At 39.7% G+C, this 27964-nt stretch overlaps 1 protein-coding gene across 1 annotated transcript; it reads right to left on the reverse strand.

The window, feature by feature from the left end:
* Positions 1–7: 7 nt before the first annotated feature.
* On the reverse strand, positions 8–27964 carry KLF13 (KLF transcription factor 13). Its single transcript, XM_062626663.1, has 2 exons — positions 27416–27964; positions 8–5534 (listed from the first exon to the last, which is right to left on the reverse strand). The coding sequence occupies exons 1-2, from the start codon at positions 27954–27956 to the stop codon at positions 5242–5244; spliced, it is 834 nt and encodes a 277-aa protein (XP_062482647.1). The 5' UTR covers positions 27957–27964; the 3' UTR covers positions 8–5241.

A 27964-nucleotide genomic window follows, 5' to 3' on the forward strand; every position in this document is an offset into this window, starting at 1 on the left:
GGAAATTAGGTATTTCATAGTTATGTTTTATTTTGGGAAATGTAAACGTCACTAACCATGCATACAAGTTAAGACGATATTTTACAGCTGTTAATTTTCTTCTTTTTTTCCTTTTTTTTCCCTTCTTTGCTGTTGTTGCATAGGACATTATCACAATATATAATCTATGCGGTACAAAATACATAAAAAGTTACAGCAGAGCAAGAATAGATGAATGTATAACTGTACAACTTTAATACTTCAATGTAGTGATTTACAGAGTTGCAAAGTGACCCAAGGAAGCATTCACGTGCTGCTGATAAAACTGTACAGGTGAAGATGACACAGCAACATCATAGTTCACCAAAGCTGGAAGTATATATGTAAACCCATGCACACTTACTGGCACATATATTCCTGTCACCCACACAGGCATGTGCTTGTGAAGAAGCACACACATGCACGCACACACAACCCCAGAATGTATATATACACACATAACTGCAGCTGTGACCAGAGATGGAACTCAACCACAAATCTCAAAACACAGGTTCACACTTTCCAAATGCAGTGGCATTTGGATCTAGGATTTTGGTTCAGCCCCATCACTAGTTCTAATGAAATGGATACCTATTTTTGCTCTGTAGACATCCCTTAATTATTTGGCGTGTAGTGTATACACATCACATTGCTGTGTATTTATGTATACGCACACGTGCTATGCAATATACACATATATACGTATTTTTATATATGTGCATATGCTTATAAATCCATAGATATAGATATTTATATATAAAACCCCCTATACCACTGAATAGGCTTTTGCATTTTATATTCTGGCTTATGGGGTAAACAAGTATAATTCTGCTATTTTCTTCTGCCTTAGGAGATATAGCTTTATCCCAGAAGAGTTAAAAATACAGACGTTCATCATACCATTCACTGACATAGACTGTATGTTAGCACCTAATGCACAAATGTGTGGTGTGAGAGAGTAAAAGAGCACCTGAAAGTCGGTCTGTTGGCATTACCTTATGAAATTAGTAAATTAAATGGCAATGAAAAGGTAAGCTTAAAGTATGCAGAGTTCATTTTCCTTACTCTTTCTTCACAGACCATGTTCCCCAAAACAAAAATGTACTTCACACAGTACAGATTCTGCTGGAAAAAAGCAGTTGTGACCGTGAATAGCGAGAAATAGGTAAGCTCCTTACACAGCCTCGTACTGCCTGGCTGCATGAACCATGGAAATCACTGAACAGCTGCACAGAAGGTAATGAGGTTTTAAAGGTGTAGAGGCTCTCACAGCTGAAAGTTATTGCAAGGGTTAGTGCAGTGAAGAGGGTAGGATACGTACATGAGTTAGGTGTTACCATCAGAGACTTCTGATGACTTGATAAAAATACATACCTTTGCAGTTATGTAAACAGATAATATGTGTATATTATATAAGCAAGGAACAATTAGTCTGCAGGTATAAACAATTCTCTCAATAAAATCTAGCTGCCAGGAGTTTACCAGGACTGTTTTCTAAGAATCAGGATAAAAACTGAATTTACGTGGCCATTAATGCACTTTAGGCCTTTGCAGAGGATGAGGTTAGTGGAAGGGGTGAATGAGCTTCTAAGAGTGTCTTTAGTTTCATTTGCATTGCGGTAGTGATTATTTTGACTGCACCCATTTCATACAGCAAGGCAGATAAGCTCAACTTTTAGAGAGGAAGAAATTATGGTTGGAGTAACACAAACAAATTTTCAGGGCTTTCTTAATAACAATAAACTTGGCTTTATATTCTGAAATTTAAAGGAAAATAAAATTAGGGCAATTTTGTAGTTTGTGGGGATTCACCTTAACATATTGCATAGGGAAAGGAGGAGGCAGGAGGAGAGATGCATACCCCTCCAAACGGGGAGGACTGGGAAGAAATCTGCACCTTGCCAGAGCAGCATTTCCCGAGTGTGCAGTGTTTTGTTGCAGTGCCAGGAGACTGAGCTCACAGTGCTGGGTGAAACAACAGAAGGGTAAAAATCTGAGGTTAGTTTGGATAAGCACGCAGATTTACACCATTTGAGCTGTTCAAACTTCTCGTATTTGTGAAGCACAGAATGGAGTCTTACCACCTTGCTGGTGCTTCTGCTTCTTTCCTAGGTACCAGCAGATGTAGAAAACCCCAAACACTCTATTTCCATACGGAACTAATTAAGAGAAGTTTTGTTCACATTCAGTCTTGGAAACTACTAGTAGTTTGGAATTCATTATTTTATCCTTAAGCTATCATGTATCAAACTTGTAACGAAACTCTAATTTGAAACTCTAGGTAGGATTTTAAAACACAGCAGTGTGACTGTCAGCCTTTACACACTCTGAGGTACTTAAAGCTAAGGTGTAAATGAAAGTTTAACTGACAGATTTCAGCAAATTCCCTGACAGTGCAGCAATGCTGCTATGCACAGGCCCAGCCTTCTCACTGGATGAACTGGCTGAACTGGAAATTTGACTTTGAACTCTTTTTTTTTTTTTTGGTTCAAATTTGGAGAATTCTTAGTAGTTTCTATGAGGAATACACATAAAATGCTTAGTCTACTGTTTGAGCTGAAGATTACATAGTTCTTAGTCACTCAGGATAGGTTGTCCCATAATCTCAGTGCTAATAAAACCTGGTGCAAATATTCTTTCTCCAGGCTATTAAACCAAGTTTTCTGTAATGCACCTACTGACTCATGCAGAGTTATTATGCCCTCAGTAAATGGACTAAAGTGGTTCCTCCTTTGATAAAGATTAAATGATGCTCTTGTTGGAAAAGATGATTTTACAACAAACTGAATTCAGAACATGAAGCCCATGATTTTTGCTGAAGTTGTGTTACTGCCATGGTTGTGTTACTCCCATTCCTCTGTTAGGGTATAATGATAAATATGTTTATGACTTGTTTCAAAGTATGCGCACAAGACACAGCTGACCTGTAGAATTCCTTTAGCTAGATAGCTGAAATGCCTCTTCACTAGCTACAGCACAAGAGCACTTTTAGCAGTCACAGAAATGACTGGAATGTGAATTCCTGTTACCTGAATTGTATCAAGTTGTTGAAATTGTGTTATCTCAGTAGGTGACATTTTTTGAAAAGGAAAACAAGAAAAGAGGGTATCTATGGAGACAAGCAGATCTGGCTTTCCCCTAACTCACAGTGGTCAGGCAACTCATCACACAAACTCAACAATATTTGTTGTCTTGCAGTAAAACCCTTATGATGTGCTTTTGTTTTCTGTAAAATGAAGCAGTAGAATTATGCCTTACATGACTTCAAGGAAAAACTGTGGGTTTACAGAGGTGAAATCTGAAGCAAAGGAGCATGAAAAAAAAAGCTAAAATATCTGCACTTTGAACTGTCTTTAAGTATTTATCCATACAACTAATAGAATGTGTAGTATTAGGAATAATGTAAATATTATGGAAGTACCTATGAAACTACTTGGAAATCTATATTAGCTTCTCACAGTTAATATACAGTACAATAAAAACTTGCGAAATTGGATCAATGCAAAGCAGCAAGTAAGATACAGGTTCATTTGGAATCTGGAAGCATTCACTTCATATCAAATGGCAGGTGTGGCGTAGGGAGTTTTTTTTCACCATGCTACACTTAACTGCATTTATGCCCTACAGTAAAAACAAAGAAACCCAAAAAAATCCAGTATTGAAAGGGCCTGAATTTATAATATACACCATCGGACACAGTGAAAGTGTATTTGCTGCCAGTGGGGTCTCCAGGACTTCACAATGCTCCTGGTCTTTTATTGTGTTTTCTACCATAACGAACATTAAAATCTACCTCCTAGTGCTCTATCGTGTGTCAAAGGTTTGAAAGTTACTGAAAACTAGCCAAAATTCCCTTCTTATTATTAAGCACTTTTTGGGAAATGACAGCACCTTACTTTATGCTGGTATGTGTATTTTTGAGAAACTTGCAGTAGTGCTGAGATAAAATGTTGTCATTTTCTTTTAAAACTTTAAAATGCATATTTTATTTTTCCAGTCACAAGATACCTTATGATTTTCACCTCTTTTTATCAGTGACAGTGGTGGCGATGAAACAGGATACAGAAACTATGTCTTAACCAATCTGTCTTCCTAAGATACAGCTGTACAGTAGGTAAGTACCTTGATGAAAGTTTTGGTGGGCATAGGTTCAGTTATGCTAGTTCCACAGTTCATTAAAAAAAAAAAAAAGAATCAAGAAGTCAGTGTGGTTTGATTTCTGTCTGCTTTGAATATTCTGTTGGTCCCATACTGAACAGGCAGTGCAGAGAGCTTACAACTTGGAGAGAGTGACAACAGAATGCCTCTGAGATTCCATGCCACCTTGCAATCAAAAGTTGCCCAGTGTAAAATGCTTCCTCGTGATTTAGGTTATTTACTTAAGGCATCTAATTTAGATTTTTTTTTTCTCAGAATTTTATCTAGCATGAAACAAACAAGTTTATCAACCTCACAGAGATTTTTGCAATAGGATTGGAGCATCTTCAGCATGAAGTGAAAAGATGGCTCGCTATCAAAAGCATAGGCCAGCCTGAAGAAAGACAGGACTCCAGTTTGGACACTCCCCAATGTATGTAATCAGGAAAACAAGCAATGGAAGAGTCTGGTAGGACATTCCAGTACTGGTTTGGGTTTTGTATTGTTTTTTGTTTGTTTGTTGTTTTTCCCCAGTGTGTGCAAGAACCTAACAAAAAGCTTCTGAGTGCAAATATATTTACAAAGTAAGGCTGCGGTTAGGGTGTGTCTTCATTGTAATTATTGTGTAATATAAATATCCATCCCTGAGAAAGGAGAAGGGGGACAAAATCCAACACAGTTGATTTGTAAGTGTATGTATGCTCATGTTGTGCAATCAGGTCTTAAAAAACTACTTTGACACCTGAGGTGAATTAAGTGGGGATTATTTTTTTTTTTTAGATTTTCTCATTTTCTTATAAAGAATAATCAAGAGGATCTGTAAATGGTTGCAAAATGTATGAAATATTGAGACAGCAGGAGTCATTAAGTGTAACGTGTAAGTCTGTCCATGAGGTTAGAATAGCCACTTGTGTGGTTGGATAAAGAAAATTTGACTGGAAATTGCAGTGGGAGGCAGCTATTAAAACCAAAGGCGGGTGGGGAGCTGAGGATGGGAAGCAACAGAGTTTTTTAAATGTGTGCAACACAAACAAAACTCCACATTAGGTATTAGAGGCAAAGTGCTGACATCCAGTGCAGGTAGGTCTATGGGGAGCTGGCAGGGCTAATTGCTGGACTTGAGGCATCGGAGCGGCTGTAGTCACTGACAGACCCTGTTCTTGAGCTGCTTCCGCTTCGCCTCTTGAGCATGCTTGGGTGGAAGTTGGCGTGGCGGCGGGCGTGCTTCGTGAGGTGGTCGCTGCGCATGAAGCGCTTCTCGCAGAGTGGACAGCTGAACTTCTTCTCTCCAGTGTGGGTGCGGTAGTGACGGGCCAGCTCATCCGAGCGAGCAAACTTCTTGTTACACCCTTGCCAGTTGCATTCAAAAGGCCGTTCACCTGCAGGAAGCAAACGCAGCATGATTAGGAGGGATAGCAGTGTCATCCATGGGCAGGTTTTGAATGCAAAATTGAGAATAAAAAAATTGGGAGCAAGGGAGATGCCACTTGGCACTTACTGGATGGAGAAGGTGGCACTATCTGTCAGAGAGGTCAACACTGCTATTCTAACCTGTTAAAAGAGTACTGTAAATCAAACAAGTGATACCTTATTTGATAAATGGATCTTCAGGGATGCTAGGTTCCTGATCCTTTCACAGATGTCACATTTCTTCTCTCTCGTAGTCTGTTGGACTTCCAGACTTTAAGAACATCTGTACTGGACTCTCTTGAATATTTGCTTATTCCTGAGCTACGGCATTGTTTTTTGGTAAGGCAATGACCAGATGTTTCTATTGCCCAAGTTAATTTTCTCTGTGTATGTTTTCGTTACAAACGGGGTCAGCAATGTCCTTCACTAGAAGGACTGCCGAATGCAATGACTGCTTTCAGACAAGGAAGGCAAGAGTTAACATGCAGTGTTTTGCTTCTGCTGTTGACAACACCATGAGGCACACCTTTTCTTCTGACTAGTTAGCATGGGATCAGCTACCTTTTTCTATATCCTGCATTTGGTAGCCTGCAGTAGGCATGACAGTCTGGTTCCTAAGGAGAGAAGAGGTTCTGGAGAGGGATTGTGTAAGATCTGTATTACCCAGCGTTAACAGTAAGGTGATGAAGGTATTGCACAACTTATCTCCCTCTCTCCCAACCGCACATCAGATCTGGATGAGAACAGTCAGGTGCCTACTCACCTGCCTGATTTGATGTGTTGATGATGGGGGTGATGATTTGTGTGCTGGGCCAAAGAAACTGTGGATGTGGACTTTCTTCCACTAGTTCTCTATTGTTCCCTTTTCTCCTCCTTTCTGGGAACTATTTTTTTCTCCTCAGTTGTCTCTAGTTTTGATTTGATACCTTCTTAGAAGTTGTCTTCAAGCACCTTGGCCAAATGCTTTCCCCCTCCATGCACTATGAAAGTTGACAACACTCTGGTAGCGGTAATAAGTTCTCTAGAGTGCTTCCCAGTTTTGCTGGGAATTTGGCAATACCTTCTCAAAGAAAAGCTCTATTGTGAGGAAATGTGGGATGCCTTGTGTAAAGATAGGAGAATCATTATTATTCATAAAAAATTAGGACACAGTCTGGAACAAAGTTGCTGCAGGGGATTAAGTAAGACAAGACCTAGCTGCTGCTCCAAAACCACATGTGGAAATTCAGCCTGTCATCAGCCTCATCTCTCAAACAGAAGGGATGTGGTTTTCTGTGCAGGTAGGTTATATAAATGTTCTTTTATGGGCAGTAAAGCAATCAACAGAATGAGAGATTATATGAAGTGATTGCCTAATCTCAGGAGGGAACATGTGGCCACAGTTTGCATAAACAGTAACCCATGGACATGTACTCAACAAAGAGCTTTCACCATTAACATGGCTGTACATAACACAGTAAAGATTTTGAGCTCCATCTTAGGCAATGCTGAAGTCAGGATTTTACCTTTATACAACATGGGCAGAATTTGATGCTGAAAATTAATGTGGAAATGTAATCAAACATCTTAAATATGACAGGCAATGCATGAAGCATGTGAATGTGTACATCAAGAGTCAATGCTGCTCCTCGGCAGTGGGAGTATTTTTGTGCATCATGAGCATTCCTAGCAGGTCTCAAAGAGAGGTAAGTCTCCAAAAGATAAAGATGCTTGAAAATAACTGAATTTAAAAGCAGCTCAGGCTTCTTTCCTCTTCAGAGAGGCAGGGAAGAGATGTTCTTAAGAGGTAAGGAATATTGCAAATTGTTACTATTTTACAGTTTTAAATAGGTTTGGATTTCCATGTTCCAAATCCCACTGAACTGTAACCTTTCTAGCTCCTCTGCCAAAGCATGTGGCATCACATAACTTGTGTTAATTGTTACACAAGCTGATGGAAAGACAACGCATTTGAGAATTAATTTCAACTGATCTTAACTGAAAATTACACAAGCAAGAACATTTTTGGCTTCTTCCTGAACTCCACCCAGTCAAAAAAAAAAAAGTGTGGAAACGTGCATTGAGAAATTTTTAGTGCTCACTGAGTAAAAGTGCATGAGATCTACAGGTGTGCTGACTTCCAAATTCATACCCATGGCACAGACCTAGCTGCTCATGCTGCTTACACTGTCTGCCAGAGCAGACCACCAAAGGAACTACATAGTTGCCTGGGCTATAGAAGCAGCATTAAAAAATGAACCTCTCTTCTCTCTTCTTTGAAAGGATTCAGAAGCAAGCAGAGCCAGTCAGTTCTTACGATATTATGTAAAGGTCCTTTGTATTATATATATTCAGACAACTATATGTAGTTATGCGAAGCAAAAACTACAGAGATGGTGAAACCAGATGTGATGTCTACTGAGCTTCATTTGTACCGTATTTTTGGTGCACTCTAGACTTTACCCCAATCCACACATAGTTTTAAGGACTCCTTTCCTGTATAAGTGACACTCCTGTGCAGACCCTGGAGTAATTTGCTTTCTGTTTTACCACTTCATCTGTATGATATCCATCATTTGAATAGCCATAAAAAAGGATACTAAGTACTCTGTAGGCCTAAGGATGCTTAAAAAATAGCCTAATAATGACTGCAATGCTAAATCAGGTTGAGACACCTGTGATGCCAACCATTTTCAGGACTGCAAAGCAAAGATTTGCAAGCAGTTGTATCTGAACAATTTGAAATGCGATATCCACTGCCCTACAGATTAGAGTATTATTAAGTCAAGCCATGTATTGGGATCTGTTTTTTCTATTTAACTCATGTAATAGCCCTGCACATTATGTTAGCATCTTCAAGCATATGCCAAGTAATGAAGAAATCTCTGTACTGGGAATTCCACAAGTGCCTACAAAACCAGAAACAGTAAGCCAGAGACAATTTTCTGTGATCTTAAATCTGTTCTGCTGCTTTGCAGAACAGCACTGTATGTTGTTATGAAAGCAGACTAGAAACCTGAACATGCCACTGTGTGCTATTCTTATGTTTCTCCATTTTCAGATCTATAATTAAGGGTATATTTGGAAACATAGATCAGCAGACTGGGTGGGGAGGATGAAGGGCAGACAGTTAAATAGAGATGTGACTGAGGCAACTTCCCTCCAAGAGAGGAAATGCTATCCTGGGAAAAAGCATTCAGCCAAGCAGACTGCTTTTCTTGAGACTGGCTGTTATTTGAAAGAAAAAAAAAGAGAAAGAGAAAAGGTCATCCTTCAGTAGCACCGATATGTATGTACACATATTGTCACTTTTGTTACTCCCTTGTTTATAAACAAGCCCTTCTGCATAGCCAAAAACCAAGCCCCTAACCTGAGTGAGAGAAAATAGTGCATAGCTGATGTTAGATGAATAATGGTTTCTTTATCAAGTATTCAAAAAGCTATCAAAAGATTCCGAAGCCTCATAATTCCCAATTCCCGTAAGTGGAAACCAGTTAGTTTTAAATTAATGGTTTGGGGGTGACATTTCATAATCAATGAAGCCAAATACAGTCATGTTTTTTGCAACAGCTCTTGAATGCCCCAGCAACCATCACCCATATCTAACAGAGGTAGTGAATTCAGCAATATTAAGCTTGACTAGTTCCAGGAAAATGAGGAAGTTTTAGTCATGTTCTCAGTGAAGAGTTATAGGGTATATTGCACTGTAACTAGACACCAGAAACCCAATAGTGGGAATGTGGTATGAATGTCCAAATCCAAGAAAAGCTTCAGTCAATGTTCGTATGTTACTAGATGCTGGGACATAACACTCCCTGAGCCCCCTGGACAGGCAGCACACAAGAATGAGGTTGCATTAGTACCTGCTAATACAGAAGCATGTGTGTTCCTGCTATTTTCATTATCTGTGATCAGACCTTTTTTTAGGAACTGGAGTTCTCAGTTTCCAGCAGGCACAGACTCAGGCATCAAGTACAAACTCACTTTAAACTGTGGGTATCTTTAATTTAATCTTAACAACTCCAGTCATTGAATTGATAAACGACTGGATCTTATGTTTTCTGTGGACACAGGAAACTACTGAGTAGGAGCTGCAACAGTGATCATAATATCCGTTCTTTAAATCCTGGGTTTATTTTCTGTACCTTAACATTTTCACTGAGTTATTTAGACATACAGGAACATTTCTTGAAAGGAAAATATAAAGTGGCAAGTTTACATTTTAAATTGATACGTGTTACTGTTTGCTTCGTAAGTGCTTGTGTTGCTCCATCTGGGAGCACACATTACACCATGTGACCTCTCCATACAACCACAGCTAACTAGAACACCTCAAACAGCAAATGATGAACACACCTCAAGATACCAAAATGGTAATGGCTCTAATACCAAAGACATGTAAGTTGTGCAAAATTCATCCCCTAGCCCTATCTACAGCCAGGTCCACCCCAGCACCAAAAGAACTGATGTGGTTTGTCCCATGCAGCTATCTGATTCTTCAAAAAAATATCACTGCTCACTTCCACCATAATGGAAACAATCTTTTGGGGGTTTTTGTTTGTATTGAACAGATTACATTCTGTCGGTTCTGTTCTAGGCCTTTATTTCAAACTTATTCAATAACACTGTCTTCACTGTCAGTTTATAATAGTTTCAGCTACTTTACTGTATTTTTATCAGCCATTTTTTTATTTGCTTCTCTGTTGTCAAGGCAGAATCATTCTAGCTTTTTACGGCTTTTTTTTTTCCAGGATGCTCCATCACGTAATCTTTCTACTGTCTAAAATATGCATTCCATGGCTTTACTGAATCCCCTTTCAAACTGGGATGCCCAAGCTGAACTGCTCTGTGTGAGTTTCTATAGCTTAGCACTTTAAAAATTCCCATATGTTTTATCTTAATTTTTGCACAGTGAATTAAGAATCTGAAATTTGAACTGCAGAAGAATTCAGCAAACCAGGAAGCCCATAGTAATTTAATTTTTGGTTGAATAAAATGTTCTACTTCATTTGGGATGTTTTTTTATAACAATGTTTTAATTCCTTTAGCTCTGGGGACAACTTCAACACAATGACATACAGTGCTCACTAATAAAGAAATGTGAAGCTTTTAATATTTTTCATTAACATTCCTTGGCAGCCTTCCCTCCATGAAGACTGGATGCCTGACATCTTTATTAGGTGACTTCCACTGGACTCTCCATGTTTATAAGCACAATAGATTTTCAAAGAGCCAACAGGGGTAGGTTAACCAGGCAAGTGTAAGGACTCCGAAAGCCTGTCCTCTTCTTCACACACAAATCTTGGAATAGATTTTAGATCTATATTGAGCACATGACTGAGAATTTGCCCTCTAGCATTGCAGTGTGGCCCAAGGAGTCTTTGGTGATTCCCTAGGGCATCTTAAGTACAAGAAACATATTTTTCTGTGTTATGCTTTGGTTTCCTTGTAATTTGTCCTCCTAAGTAATTTTGCAAACTGCTGGTAACTGATGCCTTCAAAAAGTACAAAAACACACTGCTGGCAATGCAAAGAAGCAACCAACCCAAAGTCCATGACAGAAAGGCCAAGTACATTATGTTTACTATGATCTTCTCTGGAGTGTTACAGCTCGCAGTGTACAGATACATAGTGAGTTGTATTTGGTTTTCCTCTAATTATGTTTATGTTGTAATCTCTCTCTCTTTTCTCTCTCTCCCTCTCTGCTAAAGAGTACTCCAAAAATTAGATAATCCTGCTGGACAATTGAGATATTAAATTCTTTCCCATCATCAGTTGAAGATCATAAAGTCATTAAAAAAGCCTTCAGGAATTCCATGGTTTGAAATTCACATCTGTGTTTGTAGGCCTGAGCACTGCGAGTCTGATGCTACTTGTTTTACTGTACCCTTGTACTAAGATACATAAAACTTGTCATCACTAATATCAGGTTTTCTCCTGTGTAGTTTGTCACATCCTGGTTTCTGAAGAGTTCATCCCTTTATCTCTTCTCCCTTCCTTACACAACCCCTCCCTGTCTTATATGTTCCTTCCTCTTTTGCAACTACAAAAAATGCATTGCACTATGCCAGGCTTGTGAAGCTCTGAATTCAATTATACAGACTACATCAAAACTGAGACTGTGTAAACATAGTTACCTTTGTGTATATTAAATATGTCTAAGAGCTTTTATCTTGAAATACAATTGGATACAAAATCACTAAGTTGAGTTTAGCCATCAAGATTCCTTCCTTTCGTGATGTGGTCTAGATACATAGACACAAATCTTTGAAATACATACTCTCTATTAGAAGTAACAAGTATTTAAAGCTACTTGAGCAAAGTGGCTGAATTAGTTGGAAAAAAAACACTGAACCAAAGGCAATTTTGTAACTTTCTGTATAGTTAATTAACCTGAATCCTATGCTTACCACTTAGGTAAGAATGACTCCATTTGATGCATCAGTAGAATCCAGTGGAATAGAAAAGCCAGCAGAAAGGCAACTCTGAAATTACAGGCTGAGAAAGTGAGGGAACAGAGATGTGTGTAATTTGAAAAACACTCCTATGGTTTACAGATTTCTCATCATCAATGTGAGAAAGGAGGCTGGCCATTAAAACCTCTATTGTGAATGGAAATTAAACTAAAAAAACTCCGTAAATAGAGGCTCTAAATACATGGGGGGGGTGTGTGTGTGGGTGTGTGGGTGTGTGGGTGTGTGTGTGTGTGTCCTTTTCCATTTGTCAATCACACTTTTTAATAAATATACTTCAGAATAATACTGGGATTGCAAAATCAAAAAATCTAAGTGCTAATCAGCAAATCTGACCTATTGCATCAGCCCAGTAAAGGAATTCCAGCCTAGAATTCTTGCTTTCAGCCAAAAACTTGTTGTTTAAGGGGCTTTCTTAATTTTTACACAGAAAGCTGTGTCTTCAGCATAGATCAGAGAAGTCTGGCTTCTTAAAACATAACAGAGACTAACACCAATGAAGCTATGTGGGACTTCATTCTTTTTCTGTCATGTTGACAAGCCAATTCAAACCTTTTAAAGTGTCAAGGGGCTAGAGAAGGGCTCTCCAAATGTATGTAATAATGAACACAATTTTTTTATCAACTAAGTCCAGTTAAAACTTTAAATGGAAAGTACTAATACGGACCTTGATGAATATATATGCTGGACTGAGATCATGTTTAGTCATTTGCTGTTACTTTTGTTCTAGCATGCTGATTTGTTGTTTGTTACAAGCTGATGATTTCAGCTGCACCACTCATCCTCTGTTAAATAAGGTGATTAATGAAAATGTTATGCAGACAGCAACTGAAGCCAAGAAAGAAAACTCCCCCGGCCTGATTCTCCCTTCTCCAGGAGGCAAAAAATCTTACCCATAGCTGAGACAACTGAACCAAATGCATCTACAGGGAATGTGTAGTTAAGGTACCAACAGAAACATAATGTTTCCATCACAAACTGCTGTCTGGATCCTTCCTATGCTACCTCAGAATTGCTCACAGTGTTAATCAGCCCACTCTGCAAACTCGAACCAGCTCCAGATCAGACATCTGACTCTTAGCAGCTGCGTGGTAGCTGTAAAGAGTATTACACTCCTTGGCATTCTGTCTTTCTCCAGCCCTCTCTTACAGTGGGGGAAAAGAGATTACATGCTCGCTATAGGACACTACCTCCTCTTCTTCCAATCTGTGCTACCTCTTAAAAACCTAGGATTACGTCCCCACAGAACTGACGTGTTAACTGTTCAGCCAGTCATTCTCAACTATGTGGTCCTTAGCAGAATTAACCAGTAGGTACTCAGAGGTCAAATGGTAGGAACCACAAATGCAGCATACTGATGTCTACATGTTGTAACTGCTGCTTTGGAGATTCTCTTGTGAATGTATCTCCATAGATAACTGTGCTCCTTTTTGATCAAGGTGATGACCCATCTTTCCCCAGCCTTCAGTGTGGGACACAGGTTATTCCTTGCTCTTCTAACAACCCAAGGGTCTCCTCTCTCTACCTGAAAATGCTGTTATTTACTCCTCATTGGAAAATTCTGGTTAGCTTTCTTAGATGGTCTTAATTTTGAATTTATCTGAGTTCCAATCACTGTGGCAGGGAGGAACTTACTAGTTAAATCAGATCTAAAAACTTGAATGCTTGTATTGCAAGGATGTTTGAAATCAAGCTGAAATATCACAAACCATCCCTGTCTGTACAGTGAACACAGAAATGACCTATGTATTAGTTTAGACTGCTTTCAATAAAGTCTACCTCATAAATAATTTTTTTGGTGGCCTTCATTAAAAAATCACATGGTGAAGTTCCTGATCTCTGAAACCTTTTAAGTGGGAAAGTGATTAAATAGGTAATGATGAAACATATTCATCTGGTGTGAACTGTGGGTAAATTTATGCTGAAATCGTGAAAATTTGGCTCCCCAAGCTTTACCCAGCACTTGCATGGATAACTGCAGAGAAGTAATCATATGACCCCATGAATCAATCTTTTCTCTGTTGACACATCAATGATCTTTTTATTATTATATTCTATTAAAAACAGAAAAGTGCTTGTAAAAGCAGAGCTTATCATATTAATGAAAGGTTGTTCTGCTATGTGAAATAACAGACTACAGGATTATTCATTTAAACTGAAACCTGTACTTTATTTATCTGAATTCTGGGAGATGTTGAATGTCATTTGCTGCCAACTGAAATCCACATCCCTTGGCATTTACGGACATTGCGAGTAGGTTATGACATTTTATGTGCACAGTATCTCCCAGGAGTTAGGGACAGGATGAAATTTTGTTTTGCCAGAAGCCGAGCAAACAGAAGTTAGTGAAGTTGCCTTTGGCTGCAACTGTGAAATGTCTCTTTCTGAACTTTTGAACTCTTTAATCAACAACCTCACAGTACTGCAGCATGCATGAAGCCTGGGACTTCAGCTTTTATAAGCGCAGTTAAAGCTGTAAAGCTGAGTGGAAAATCTGATCTGAGAGCTTAGTGCAACTGTATGGAGGAGAGAAAGGAGTAGGAATTTGCTTTTATTTTTAAAACTGAATTAACAGATTGATTAATGAATTGTTGTGCCAGAGAGCAAGGTGGTGCTGAAGTAGTTCATGAGCAGCATCAGCCAATGACCATATGGAGCATCCAGCTTCAGGGAAACACCTCTGGAAAGCAGTTTTATGGGCTGATAATCAAATTGTTGCTTGACACCAGGCAGCTACCATCTGAGATAGGCATAAAACTCTTGAGTACTCTTCAGAAAATCTGCATAGATTGTAAAGCCAATCTTCCTGGTTTAAACCAGGATTTGGGTTTGGGGTTTGGTTTGTTGTTTTTTTTTTTTAATGAAAGAATCAGATCCTGTGGTAACAGTTGTATTCATATTCTAGTGTGCTCACTGTTAAAACAGGTCAACTTTTTAGAAAAGACAGTATTTGCAGTTTGGAGTTCAACATTCAACTCTTGCAAGTCTCATTTATATGTTCTTTTCTGACAATACCTTCCCTATTTATTTTGCATCTCCCCATCTAGCAGTCTCCCTTCAAGCACAGTTGTACAAAAAGAAAAACAGAGAAGCAGCTACCTTCTCCTTTATAGTTTCAGTTTGTTTTTCAGTCTTTTCTATGTATTAATTCTTTAAAACTACAAATGTGTGTAAGCACATGCACATCTTGGCCTCATTCTTGTATATAAGCATAAAATAAGTAAAAGAAGGTTTTGAACAATTAGCACTGATAACGTTGTCTTTTAATTTTAGCTGTCTTAATGTTCTAATCACTGGAGTGAACATGTAGCAATGTACATCCAGTTCTCTGAAAGATCCGGCTCCTGTCCAATGTCTCAAGCTGTTTCTGAAAGCACGTGTTACCACCATATTCTATCCAAAATATAAATAAACGGTTATTAACAAGATGTTGCAATAAGATTCCCTTAGCATTCCTCCTTATACAGACTTGCCAGGCAACTTCTCCCTAAGCATGCAAGACTTCAGGCATCAACAAGTCCCATGAAGGGGGTACACCACATGTGATAGCAGAGAGATTGTTTTCTTAGGCTGCAGTAGAGATCACAGCTATAGCACAGTTTCTCTGAGCAGCGACACCCCCAGTGTAACACACCCTAGGCACAGCTCAGCTCCCACCATCTCTCATGTTTTATGATTGTGTTGCAGGGTCACCAGGGAGAAGAGCCTCACCAGCTGTGTCTGACGTGTAGGGTCATGGTGTAGGAGAGAGGCCATGGTGAGTGCTGGAAATGAATGGATGAAGTATGTGGTTATGGGGGAGTACAAGTCCAGAGCTAATTATCCAAGTGTGACTCTGGGTGCGAAACATAACAGAAAAGCTAAGATCTGAAATAGAGCACAGACGTATTTCAAAGACAGCTTTGTCAAGGGCATCTTGGTGTACATAATTTAACAATATAGCTCTCTACTTTTGAAGCTAATAACTCATCATGTACTGAGATAGAGAAATCAGCTGGAGGCCATTTTTCAGAAGGAAATACTACTCTCAATACTTCCCTTTTTTAAAGTAGTATTGAAAGGAACATCTTTACTACTTTGAAATTTACCAAAATATACATAAATACAAGCATGGCCTTTCTGTTAGCTATAGCTAACAGAGAAATCAGCTGGAGGCCATTTTTCAGAAGGAAATACTACTCTCAATACTTCCCTTTTTTAAAGTAGTATTGAAAGGAACATCTTTACTACTTTGAAATTTACCAAAATATACATAAATACAAGCATGGCCTTTCTGTTAGCTATAGCGCTGTTTTCCCTTGCATGCCACACCCATGCTTTCATTGCTTGCCTTTACAGAGCAGCCTAGCATTAAAACCAGTTATGTATCACTACAGAATGTGGTTTATACATACAAATCATGACAGAAGGGCTGCCCAGCAGCCACCATTTTCTCTATAAGTACTTTTAAAACTTCTTGACATGTAAACCATTTTACTGTGTGATTCCACAGTAGACAGTATGAATTCTACAGGTCACAGGTATCATGTAAAGCATTCAGTTGCTATACAGATAAACAAGTTATAGTTGAAAGATCCCTGTTACTTGCCAAAATATAAATTACTAGTGCCTCAGGCACATTTATTCATATCCTGCTACACTTCATCTAAGAAGTGAGCAGGTTTACTCTCTAATAGGCCTGCTTGTTTGGGTGCGGAGAGGAAACCTGCTGGCCCCTCTGTTTTTTTGAGATGGTGAACCTGTTCCCTGTATATGCAGAAAATTAGGTGACCACACTCTGCATGCCCAAAGCAGAGGGGCTAATGAAATGCTCTGCAAAATACAGGATTTTACTGTGGCCAAAGATTTTTTCAGAAGAAGCTTCTTTCTGATGGAAAATTTCTGTGAAATACAATAGGAAATTCCCCTAATTTAAACTATTACTGTGAAATGCTAAAAGACAGGCCTGCCATCTAGGTCTGCAGGCTCGCTCCAAAACCTATGGAGAGGACATAACTTTTCATTGAAAAAGAGCACAGAAGTTCCCAGCTGTTCCTATTTCCACTTGGGGTCTTGGTTAATCTAGTCCTAGATCTGGGCACTACTAAATTATTTGAACCTGACTTCCTGTCCATATTCCTAGCTCCTGCTGAGCACAACTCTGGCAGCCATGAGGGGTCACCGACTGGGATTCAGGAATTGCAGTATGCAGAGCTGCAAGGTTCATAAACTTAAGTAATCAGAAGGTTCTGTTACAACACACTAACTGTAAATAAAACCAAAGAAAACAGGAATTGCAGCTTCATGAGTTGGGCTGCATTCTGACTTAGTTTCAGGGGACTGAGATGATCTGACTACTGCTGTTGCAGCTTGAAAGGATGGTTTATTATTCCTACAAAAGACATGATGCACAAAGTACTCTGACCTTGAATTCCAGCCAAATCTTACAAAATTGTTTCTACTTTCTCTTGAAAAGTTATTATTACAGCTCAACTCTAGGATTGATACTATTCTTTGTGAATAACAGACGAATAAGAGAAAATGTTAGTCTTAAGAGAAATGATACATCATAACACTGCATACAAGCAGGTTGGTTTTACCTTCCTTTTCAGAATATACATAACCTCAATGCATAAAATTGTATACACAGTGCTGTCTTGCATACTCACAAATGCACGTTTATAAATAACTTTTTCAGTGTAACCCGTTTGTTCTATTACTCAAGGCTGTAAATGCTTTTAAGAGAATAAATTCACCACTCTTGGGTGACTAGCTACAGCCTGTTCCCATGCCTTAATATATGAGAGAAGGAACTGGACACAAGGAATGTCCACAGAGAAAGTAACACAGAAGCTGGAAGGATTATAGTTGATTATTCATTGACTACTGCTATGTCAGTGCAGTTCTCTACAGATGGTAAGGAGCTGCAACTGTGTTTTACAATCAGAAGAGTCAAACACAGGCTGGACTTAGGACTGTTTATATATTAAAAAAAAATGAAAAACCCAGAGGTGGTCTGATTTCCAAGTGAAAACCAGCTGTGCACTGGAAGTTAGTGTTGTTCTTACTGTGTCCTTCAAACTGCAACAAATGTACTCAAATGAAAAGTGTGCTAGCACAATCACTTCGTCATAAAGGGAATACCACAGAATTTACAGAGCACCCATGAGACTGTTAGAGCCTCTTTACAGCTATTTAGTTGAGAAACAGTTACGTGGTAACTTGGATTTCTTGCAAGTAAGAGCAAAGTGTTAAGAGAAACCATCAAGTATATAAATCACAACGGTTCCTTGCCTTTCTGCAAGAAGTTCCAGCTAAATGTCTAAGAAAGCAATTTTCATCCAAACACCAGAAAAACGTAGCTTATTTCAAATGAGTTTGTCTTTTGCAAGTAACACTGGTCCTGGTTACAACGTGTATACCTAATACAGAACTGTAAAGTGTAACGTGGATGTGTCCAAAGGATTTACTATGCACAAGACCAGAGTTGGTTCATGGGAAGAAGCTTTAAGCAAATGTGCACAGAAGTTCAGCGCAGGTGCCATATGCTTTTCCAAAGTAACGGTGTGTAACTCACCCACAAGTGCTAACCTTAGCAGCACAAAGTAGGCTATTGATGATATACTCTCATAACGTATAGGTGCTTTTCCAAGAATTCATTACAAAAGCAAAGCAGTAGCCAGACAGCATTCTCTCAGACCTTTCCAGTAACCTATTAGATTCTTACTGATAAAACATAAATTATGCTAATTTTTGTCTTAGGGACAAAAAATAATCTAGTGATTTGTACATTCAAAATGGGAGTAGTCAATTGCATACAAAAATTCAGTTATGTTCCTGTAAACAGTCTATAAGAACACCAGTCAAGAAAAGGACAAGAGTTCTTTCAGTGAGAAGGCTGGTGTTAGACTGAGAGCGGGGAAAGTATTCAAATCCTCATTATCCTATCAAACATGGTGAAAGAGCTGAACTATGACCTTTTATATTATAGAATCCTAAAACTTTAAGGAATTAACAACAACCTATTAAACAATCTCATTTTAAATGATGGGGAAGAGAAGACGAAGTAGATTATCATTACAGAGATGATTTTGGTTTGGTAAAGTCAGTGATACTGTTTTCCCCAGGGGCAACACTCCTCAAAAAAAACCAAACAAAAATCACATGCAGAAATGCAGAGAAAACAAGTGAGTCTCAATTCATAACAGTGACTTTTAACATCTAGAGAGGCTGTGGCTGCCCCATCCCTGGTAGTGTTCAAGGCCAGGTTGGACAGGCCTTGGAGCAACCTGCTTTAGTGGAAGGTGTCCTTGCTCATGACAGGGGGGTTGGAACTAGATGATCTTTGGGGGTCCCTTCCAACCCAAATTGTTCTAGGATCCTGTGAAACCCATGACATAGAATTACTTTGTCCCATTACCAATTTCTACATCTTTTCAGCCATTTGTTGAAAGAAAGGAAAAAAAAAATTAAAAAAAAAAGTGCTTTTTAATCCATTTCTTATTGGTGTATTTAGGCTAATAATACTATGTAAGGGCATCCATAAATTCCAAGCATTTGCTTTTGGAATGAGAATCCTGGCAGAGATGTAGTCCTTTGGGGTATCTAAGAAATTCTGTTTTGTTTTGGCCATGTTCTGAGAATTTAAAAAACATACTTTGTAAATACACCCTGGATTTGTTATACAATAGGACTAGCCATCTGCCAGCATTCTGTTGACACTGCTTGTATGGATGTATATACCCCAAATGGAAATTTCCACTGACTTAGAGGGGCTTTCAGTGGTCCATTGAGAGTTTCACATGCATGTGTAAGAAAGCTGCATACAATTCACATTGGTCTTGGAAAAGACCAATCAAAACCTGTCAAGGCAATTGTGTATTAGTGCTGGTCTGCAGTCTTTCTGCTGGCATTTAAAAGAAATCACAAACTTAAACTCAGTAAGTCCTTACAATACATAACAAGAAGTAGTCTGTGGTTCAGTGAGATTTTAGCAGCATCCCTGTTCATATTTGCTATAGCAGGATCTTCAGCTACCAGGTTAAGAACTCAGAAAAGCCTCATCTGCACTGTGAGGTTTTTCAAGAATCTATAAAGCCCCAGTCTAGTGTGTAAACTTCTATCATTGTCATTTCATTTACCCCCAAATTCAAAAAAAAGTATTTCTCGTCTATTAACAAACAGCTCACCATTTCAGCAAACTTTCAGCAAATCTCAGGTAACATCTGAAGATGGACTAGGCTGTGATGTTCTAACCCTTCTCAGCTGGCTTTGTGTAAGTTCCTCTGGTGGAAACACTGACAGCAGTTCAGTTTAAAAAGCTCTATGCATTTTTTTTTAGCTGCTGTACCTAAGCTGCTCTTACTCTGGAACTTAGTATTTCTGCCTCTCTCCTTGACCAGTTTTAAAAGCTACTGTTGAAGCCAGTAAAGGCTACATGACCAGCATAGCCATTCTGCTGTTCAGGGATAGCTGGCTGCAGGACCAAAGCAGACATATAGCTGCAAAATGCACAGCAGCGACTTGATGCTCTCTCATGGGAATTTTTCAGGTGCCTCTATTCCAGAACCTCATATAATTTATAACCAAATAATAGAGAACAGCCTGCTAGAAATATGGTGTATAATAAATCTAAGATAGCTTACTGATCCATTGACTGCAATGTCAACAGATAGCCTGTCAGAAATATTATGTCCGTAATTCCTGACAGCACTACAGAAGTGCTGTAACTGATTACAGAAAATCTTTTCCTTGCACTAAAGGTCATTTCAGGATATGCTCACTTTAATACCATTTGACTTGTGCCAAGTTCCTGGTTAGTAAATGCTTTTTATGTTAGAGCTGCAAAAAAGCTTTGGAGGTTCTTTTTCTACCAGTCACTACAGCAGTGGCACTCTGAACTTTTAAAAACTTTTATGTTAAGTGGAGGCTCTGTAAGATCTGCTGAATCTGCAAGAGCAGAAAAATACAGGATATGTATGCCTGACTTCAGTGCCTGCACTTAGTAACCCATATTGTCTACCTATTGTTAAACTGAACACAGCAAGATAATGATCTCGCTGCCCATGCGAATCTACCTAATAAAAGCCAAGTGGGTAACAAAGGGAAAAAAGTGTACCTACAGATATTCTACAGAAAGGACCCTTCAGAGGTTGTCCTGCATTTGAACAGCAGAGTATTTTTGGCTCTGTCAGCACTGACTTCCAAACAGCTGATCCAAGATTGGAAGGAGGGAGGGGGGAAGCTGGAACATGCTTAGCTTATAAAACAGAACTAGAAACCACATGTCCAATATAAACAAGTTCCAGGTTTCTGCTTTTGGATGTGCCATAACCATGTTCAGCCAGACAATAACACAATGCAACAGTTGTATTTTAAATGGTTAAAGGTGCCTTCTTTTTGGATGCAATCCAATTGTGAGTTTGTTTCATAAAGAACTCCAGTTTAGCAGATTTGTTTATGCACAACTCATGTCACAGACAAATACATTGAAGTGTCCTGCAGAGAACTATATGCTACTGAAAATCGTCTACAGATCATTCAGACACTTTTTTCATAAGGCAGTGATTAATTTCTAACACAAACACAGCTATCAGTTGCAGTCATCCATCCATTGAAAAGATTGATTGTTTGCTGGCTCACTCCAGCAAAGAGTAAGTCAGACTTAGGTCTTGCTACTGGTGTCTAGGATGAAGAAAATGACTGGAAGATGATTCATCCTCCCCACTTCCAATCGGGCTCATTACACTGGACCTGAGTACCACCTCCACGCTAAAAGGAAGATGGTTTGTGGAAAAGGAATTCTGTGAAATTTCTGATTTTCTACTAGATACCCAAACTTTTCACCCTGTAGAAAAAGCAGTCCCTGAACACTGTATTCTATGAATGATGTTGACTGGAACAGCCACACCATAGGTGGATTATTTTTTGTTCATTACCCTCTGCTTGACTACAGTAAGATCACAGACTGCACAGGCTGGCGATTCGATGCCTGAGCTGGACTTGTCTCAGTAAGTGTCTCGGTCTCAGCAAAATGTAACTTCCAAAGAACTGTGAGAGTCACAAATCGAGTAATTTTCTTCATGTACATTTTTGTAAAAATAATGGCGAGAGACTATTTAGCTATGATGGTTACATCTGTTTCAAAGACAGTAGCAAAAGGGCAAAGAAAAGTATTTTCCATAGCAGACCCTCTCTCCATTACAGTTCTGGCAATGGTAAGTACAGCTCTGCTTTAAAGACTTCTTAGCTACAGCTCCTGAATTCTACTGTTATCAGAAGCTTTATTTCTGTGACACATACATGATTAATATCTCCTTAAAAACTGGCGAGTAAAAGGAGGCAAAATAAAGACAAGCCTTTCGCAGAGAAACCTGTATAACAAACAGGAGATTTAGTTCTCGCTAGTAGTTACTACTACTCAAGTGTGTGGTAAATACCATCAACCAATTGGATTCTCCATGCACCCAATTTAACCCTAACTTTTTGCAGCTGACTTAACTGAATCCTGTTATTCAATCCTGAACCAGTCAGATAAAAGGAGTGGGTAGAAGTAGCTTTGCCCTTCTCCCTGGCTTCAGCTCCTTTTGGAAACTGTAAGTTTTAAAGTTTACTTATTCTTCTAAGACATCTATAGTTTGTGTTTATTTCAAAGATTTTAAGAGACTTAAAAGTATATATGCTGCTTCTTGGCTTCAGTGAACAGAAGATTGATTGACCCAGGCTTAGGATGAAGACTTTTAACTAAGAACTTCATTCTTTGGAATTGCATGTTGTGGTGAGGCCTTCAGCAGGGCTGTAAATGAAGCTGGTCTATGGTTTCAACTGACTTCTTTTAATGTGTTGAAGTTTTAGAGGAAGAAAGGAGTTGCAGAGCTCTTTCAAAACAAACATAAACAATGTTCTGCAGTTTTGCGTTGTTTTTAGACAAACGTTTTTGTTTAGACAAAAACGTTATTTTTGCCTGTATTTTAGAAATACAGGCTTATTAAAAGACACTCAAGACTATCAGTTTTCAGGAAAATGCAAGAGCAGGCTGCTGAACTACTTAACACTGAGAAAGAATGCTTATGGCTCTGGCTTTAAAGATAACTGTCTTATAAAGCTGTCTTGAAGTTACCATTTGAGTCTGTCTCAGAGAGAAACCTTAGAGAAAAGGTTTTGATGCACTCAGCAAAAAGTGGAGGTGGAAGGCAGTAGAAGAGTATTTTGGGACACAGCAGCCTAGAGGCTCTCTGGTGCTTTTTGATAATCTGGGTGTACGCTAATGATAGTGAGTTAGGCATGCAGAGCAAGCTAGCTGTTTCTGACTTAAGAAGTCAAAAACTTTAGAGGCCGAGACACTAACAGTGAAATTACTGAGCTACATGCAAAGGGACAAACTTAATTAGCCTGTCCTCTTGCTTGTAGGAAATTGGCGTTGGGAAAAGGCCTTTCCCATTTCCTCTGGCATCTCGTTGAGAGGGAGAGCAGCTTCCTAGTCAGTCTTGGCATCCAGAGCAGCCCAGCTGGCAGCTCAGAGAATGGACTGAACCACTGGTCCCCACTCATTCGATTCATCCTGCTCTTCACAAGAGCAATCTGCACCCCTTGTTCTCTGCTCTCAAGGGGCACAGGAGGTATTAGATTAAGTTTCTTTTGTAAAACTCTCCTGCAAAGGCTTGGGTCTTCACAAACACTGTATGCTTGCCACACACGAGCATGTAGTGACTTCTAGAGTCACTGTGTGCGTACAGGTAAGATAAAGGAAAGCCCAGCCAAGTCTAGTCTATATCTTTCAGCTTACCAGCTAAGTTTCTGGCAATCACCAGGTGCTAAAATGGAAGATAAACTTCATTTCACTGGCAGATGAACTTGCTTCTCCATACATTGGTTAATCTCTTTCCTAACACACATATAGCATCTTGATCCAGGCTAACTTCAGAGCAGCTGTGCTTTACTGCTGCATCTTGAATTAGTGTAGTTGGAGCAAATCAGATGTACTATAACTGAAAATGAAAACCAACCTCCTGTTTAAAACATATGACCCATACCTTACATAAAGGCTTCTTCATCCACCTAAACACAGGCCAATATATCAAAGTAACTTGGGACAAGCATGGTGCTGCCTCTGTGGATCACAACACAGCTTCTGAGGTCCACGGGAACCTCAGTGAAAAATAATTTGGACTTGACATCTACCCACTGACACTAAATATAACCTTCTGGTAAACATTAAAACTTCAAGGGATTTGTGGCTGATGATCACGTTGAACTCCAGGACATCCAGTGAGAGAACAGGGTGGAAAATATAAACATGAAATGCAGGGGGAGGGGAAGGCTTTGAAATATGGTGAAGAGAACAGCAAAGACACTGGTGACTAATGTTTTCTGCCTGGTTCAAGGGTTTGTTGATTTAATAAAAATGAAGTATTCTTAAGGCTGATATAGCTTCACTGACACTGTACCAAACACAAGAAACTATGGTTTGCTCTAGGACATTATGTTTCAACATAAAGCTTCCTTCTAAAATGCTGTACTCTGAGTGCATAAGGACAAAAGGCAGATGCTGCTTCCTTGGCTGTTCCATCTTGTTTCTTCCACTTTAAATAGGATAATTGGCATCCTCTGCACTGTATTTTTTGATGAGCCCAGAAATCTGGCTATACATATCAGAAGGATTTCACATAGGGGACCAAACAACTGCAAAATAGTACCAGCTTTCAGTCCCTACCAGTGTGGCCTGGATTTGGTCCCATAGTAGTTGGAAGTCTCTGTATCCCTTTGCCATAGCATAAGCTCAACAATCTAGTCTGTCCTTCCTTTAAGCATGAAGAGCAAAGCCTTTAGTTTCTGGGCACGGTATTGGACAAGCCAGTTTATAAAGCAGGTCATATGCTACACTATTCAAATATCTCTAGCACTATCATCAGTATCTTCTAGCCTGCAGTACTGTTCTTAGCCCTCAGTTCATCCCTAAATATACCAACTTGTAATACAGCACACAAAAGAAGTTCCACTCCATAGGAGAAGGGGGCGGGGGTGTTGATTGTTTCTTAGTAAACAGATTTTGGAGTTATTGGGGTAGCTGTTTAAAGCACCTTGCATGTGTCCTTGGAGTACTTTCACCACTGCTTGGTAATGTGATAGTTAATCACCCTATCCATCCAACAGATGGGGAGGCCGATGTGTACATGTTACTTAACTAGTTCAGGGCTGCTGGGAAGCAGAGCAGACCCAAACCTCTTGCTCTAAATCAATACAATCCATTACATGTTTTGTAAAAACAAACACTTGCCAGTCCTGGAAGTCATAATTTGTTCTGTTAGCTTAATTCTTAGTGTTATACAGGCTTTTTTCAAACCTGTCACGATTTAAAGAGAGAAAAAAATTCAAACCTTAGAAAATGTTCTGTAAGAGGAATTTAAGCCTGTTTAAAGCTCAGTCCAAACAGACAGACCTGTTGCCAATCAGGAGGGAAACTTGGCAGCTTGGCTTAAAGCTTCCCACACAGACACTGAAGACTCAAGAAAACAAAGAAGCTGTAGTCCTCAATCGTCCTGCCACTCCCAGGGCAAAACCAGTCCTTTCCGAGCTTATCCTTTAGCTCTCAGATGCGCGCATAACTCTATTCCCTCAGTGCCATTAGCTACAGCTATAACCACTTAAGCTTTACACACATGGAAAAAAAAAAAAAAAAAGTACGGGAAATTAAGAGTTAAAAAAAAGGAGGGAAAAGCCAACAAAACAACCCGCAAAAAAAAAGGCAGAGAACTTGGAGGCAAGCCAGTGTCCCCGAATGACTCGGCTCAGCCCAGCCCCGAGCGACACTCCCCGCCGGCCCTGCCCTCCCTCTTCTCCCGCAGGGCGGTCATGCCCGGCCCTCCTCTTTATCAGGAGCAGGAGTTCCTCTCCTCGGTCTCTAGATGATTTGGAAACCCAGAAATACTGCTAAATTTATCTTTCACTTTTAGAACAATGGCAAATGTCAGCAATAAGAAGCCAAGAGAACTGAAAATTAATGGAGACAATTCCCTGCAAGCCGAGTGGAAGCACCTTTTCTTGCACAACTCTCAGGGAGGTGAAAAGCAGTTGCCCAGGGCAGGCTGTCTGAGGTGCCAGGAACATGCTGTTCTTTCAGCTGTGCAGCACGGGGAATTATCCATCCAGATGCTCAAACTTGATGGGGCTTTCTTCTCACCCAGAGAGATCAGAACATGCCCTCAGTTTAGAAGGGCTCTTTATCTCGGGAAGGCAACAGGAAAAGCTGAAAGTACACTGAATGTATGACCAGCATGGGTGAGGCTGCCACCTCGGAGCTACAACTGTTCAAGGGTCACTAAATCATGCTTAGTTCTGATGACCTTTTTCTTAATACTCTTTTTAAGTGAACTGACCACAGATCTTAAATTAATTTGTTGTCTGAAATCACTCAGTGGAACAGCTTGCCTGTGCCTGCTCTCGTCAGTGTGGTGCCTTGTCATACATGCTATGAACGGGGCCTTCCGCAGAGATTGGTCTCCTCAGTTTTTCATGCTCCCTGTCTGACTGGCAGCCACCCTGTTCCCCAGCACCAGGCAGAGGCACGAGGTCTGGCAAGGCGTGGGGCTGGTTTCAAAATGGCCTATCCTAACACTTTCAGTGCGTAACTTTCATGGTGCTTGCAAGACTTCCACTTTTTGTATGTATATCTCATGAATTGCAGTAACAACAAAAAAGTGGCCAAGTAAGTCTTCACCAAGAAGTAAACACTGGACGCTGATCAGAACAAGATAGTGTTTGCATTTTAATGTCGCTTTTTTCCTTTGGAAATTAGTTTTACCCAGCTGCCAAAAGCTTTTTTGAGACTGCGCATATCCCCCTCGCTACACTTATGATAAATATCTCCTTGTGACTCACATTCAGCTTCTCATCTGCCTTCCTGCCTACTCTAGCTTTCACACAAGTGTCTGCTAAAGAAAGAAACAGACACACAGTGTTTCAGGTGCCTCTGGAACATTTAATTTTAAAATATCAAGAGTAATGATGCTTGCATGGGAAGTGATAAGCTGGTATAATGGTAGTGACAGGAACACGGGGTAGGAAAATGTAGATGGGGGAGGATAAGAAGCACTGGAAAGGGAAGTATAAGACACACCGAACAAGAAAACTATCAGCTAACAATTACAGCTTAGTACAATCTACACAGATAACCCACATGCCATTCCCTGCGACATTAAGTTATAAAAAAGGGGCAACATTAGCTTTGAATCTATGCGCAGACAGGTTTTATTCCCAGAGAGGGTTGTTTTGTTGTTGTTCGGTTTTCCCAAGCTTGAGGTCTGAGAGGTAAAACCATAATGGTGGCCAAATACAAGTTTGGATTTGTTTTGTTTTTTTTTCCGCATTCATTTTAATTACCAAGCTATAACAAATAAATCTCTGGCTGGATTGTAACTAACCTGTGTGGGTCCTTAGATGAGCTTTAAGATGGGAAGATTTGCCATAAACTTTTTCACACCCCACATAGTGGCATTTGTGCTTTTTCTGGGGTGATCCAGGGTCAGTCCAGCTTCTCGTGCGTTTGTTCTTTTGTCTGGGGCTTGGCTCAGTTACTGCAGCCAGGCTAGTAGGTGTGGCCGCTCTTCCTCCTCCACGCTTACCAGCCGAAGACACACTTTCTTCCCCAAACTCCTTAGGAACCATAGAAATGTGTATTTGTTCTGTGACATCAAAGGTCTCAGGTTCTTCCATCCCTAGAGCAGGTGAGTTTGGGACATGCTGGTTCAGATCTGCTAAAATGCTAGCTACCACCAGTAATGTTGATCCATTGTCTTTCCCGGTTTCTCTGATTTCCCGCTTATCTTCTCCATTTGATGAAGGAGGTATTGCTGCATCAAGTTGGGGATCAGGCTCCCCTTTGGGACTGTGGATAACGGCACGACTGGACATAGAAACAAGGCACTCTGCTGCAAAATGATCCACATATGCTGCTGTTGCCATTTTTTGTA

This window comes from Pezoporus occidentalis, unplaced genomic scaffold, assembly GCF_034315485.1.
Source record: "Pezoporus occidentalis ecotype Australia unplaced genomic scaffold, CSIRO_AGI_Poc_V1 ctg11, whole genome shotgun sequence".
Classification (NCBI taxonomy): domain Eukaryota; kingdom Metazoa; phylum Chordata; class Aves; order Psittaciformes; family Psittacidae; genus Pezoporus; species Pezoporus occidentalis.

Excerpts from the sequence above, each read along its gene's own strand:
- KLF13 (XM_062626663.1), bottom strand. The coding sequence starts at position 27,956 with ATGGCAACAGCAGCATATGTGGATCATTTTGCAGCAGAGTGCCTTGTT. Across the intron at positions 5,535-27,415 it reads TCATCTAAGGACCCACACAG|GTGAACGGCCTTTTGAATGC; the intron begins GTTAGTTACAAT and ends TGCTTCCTGCAG.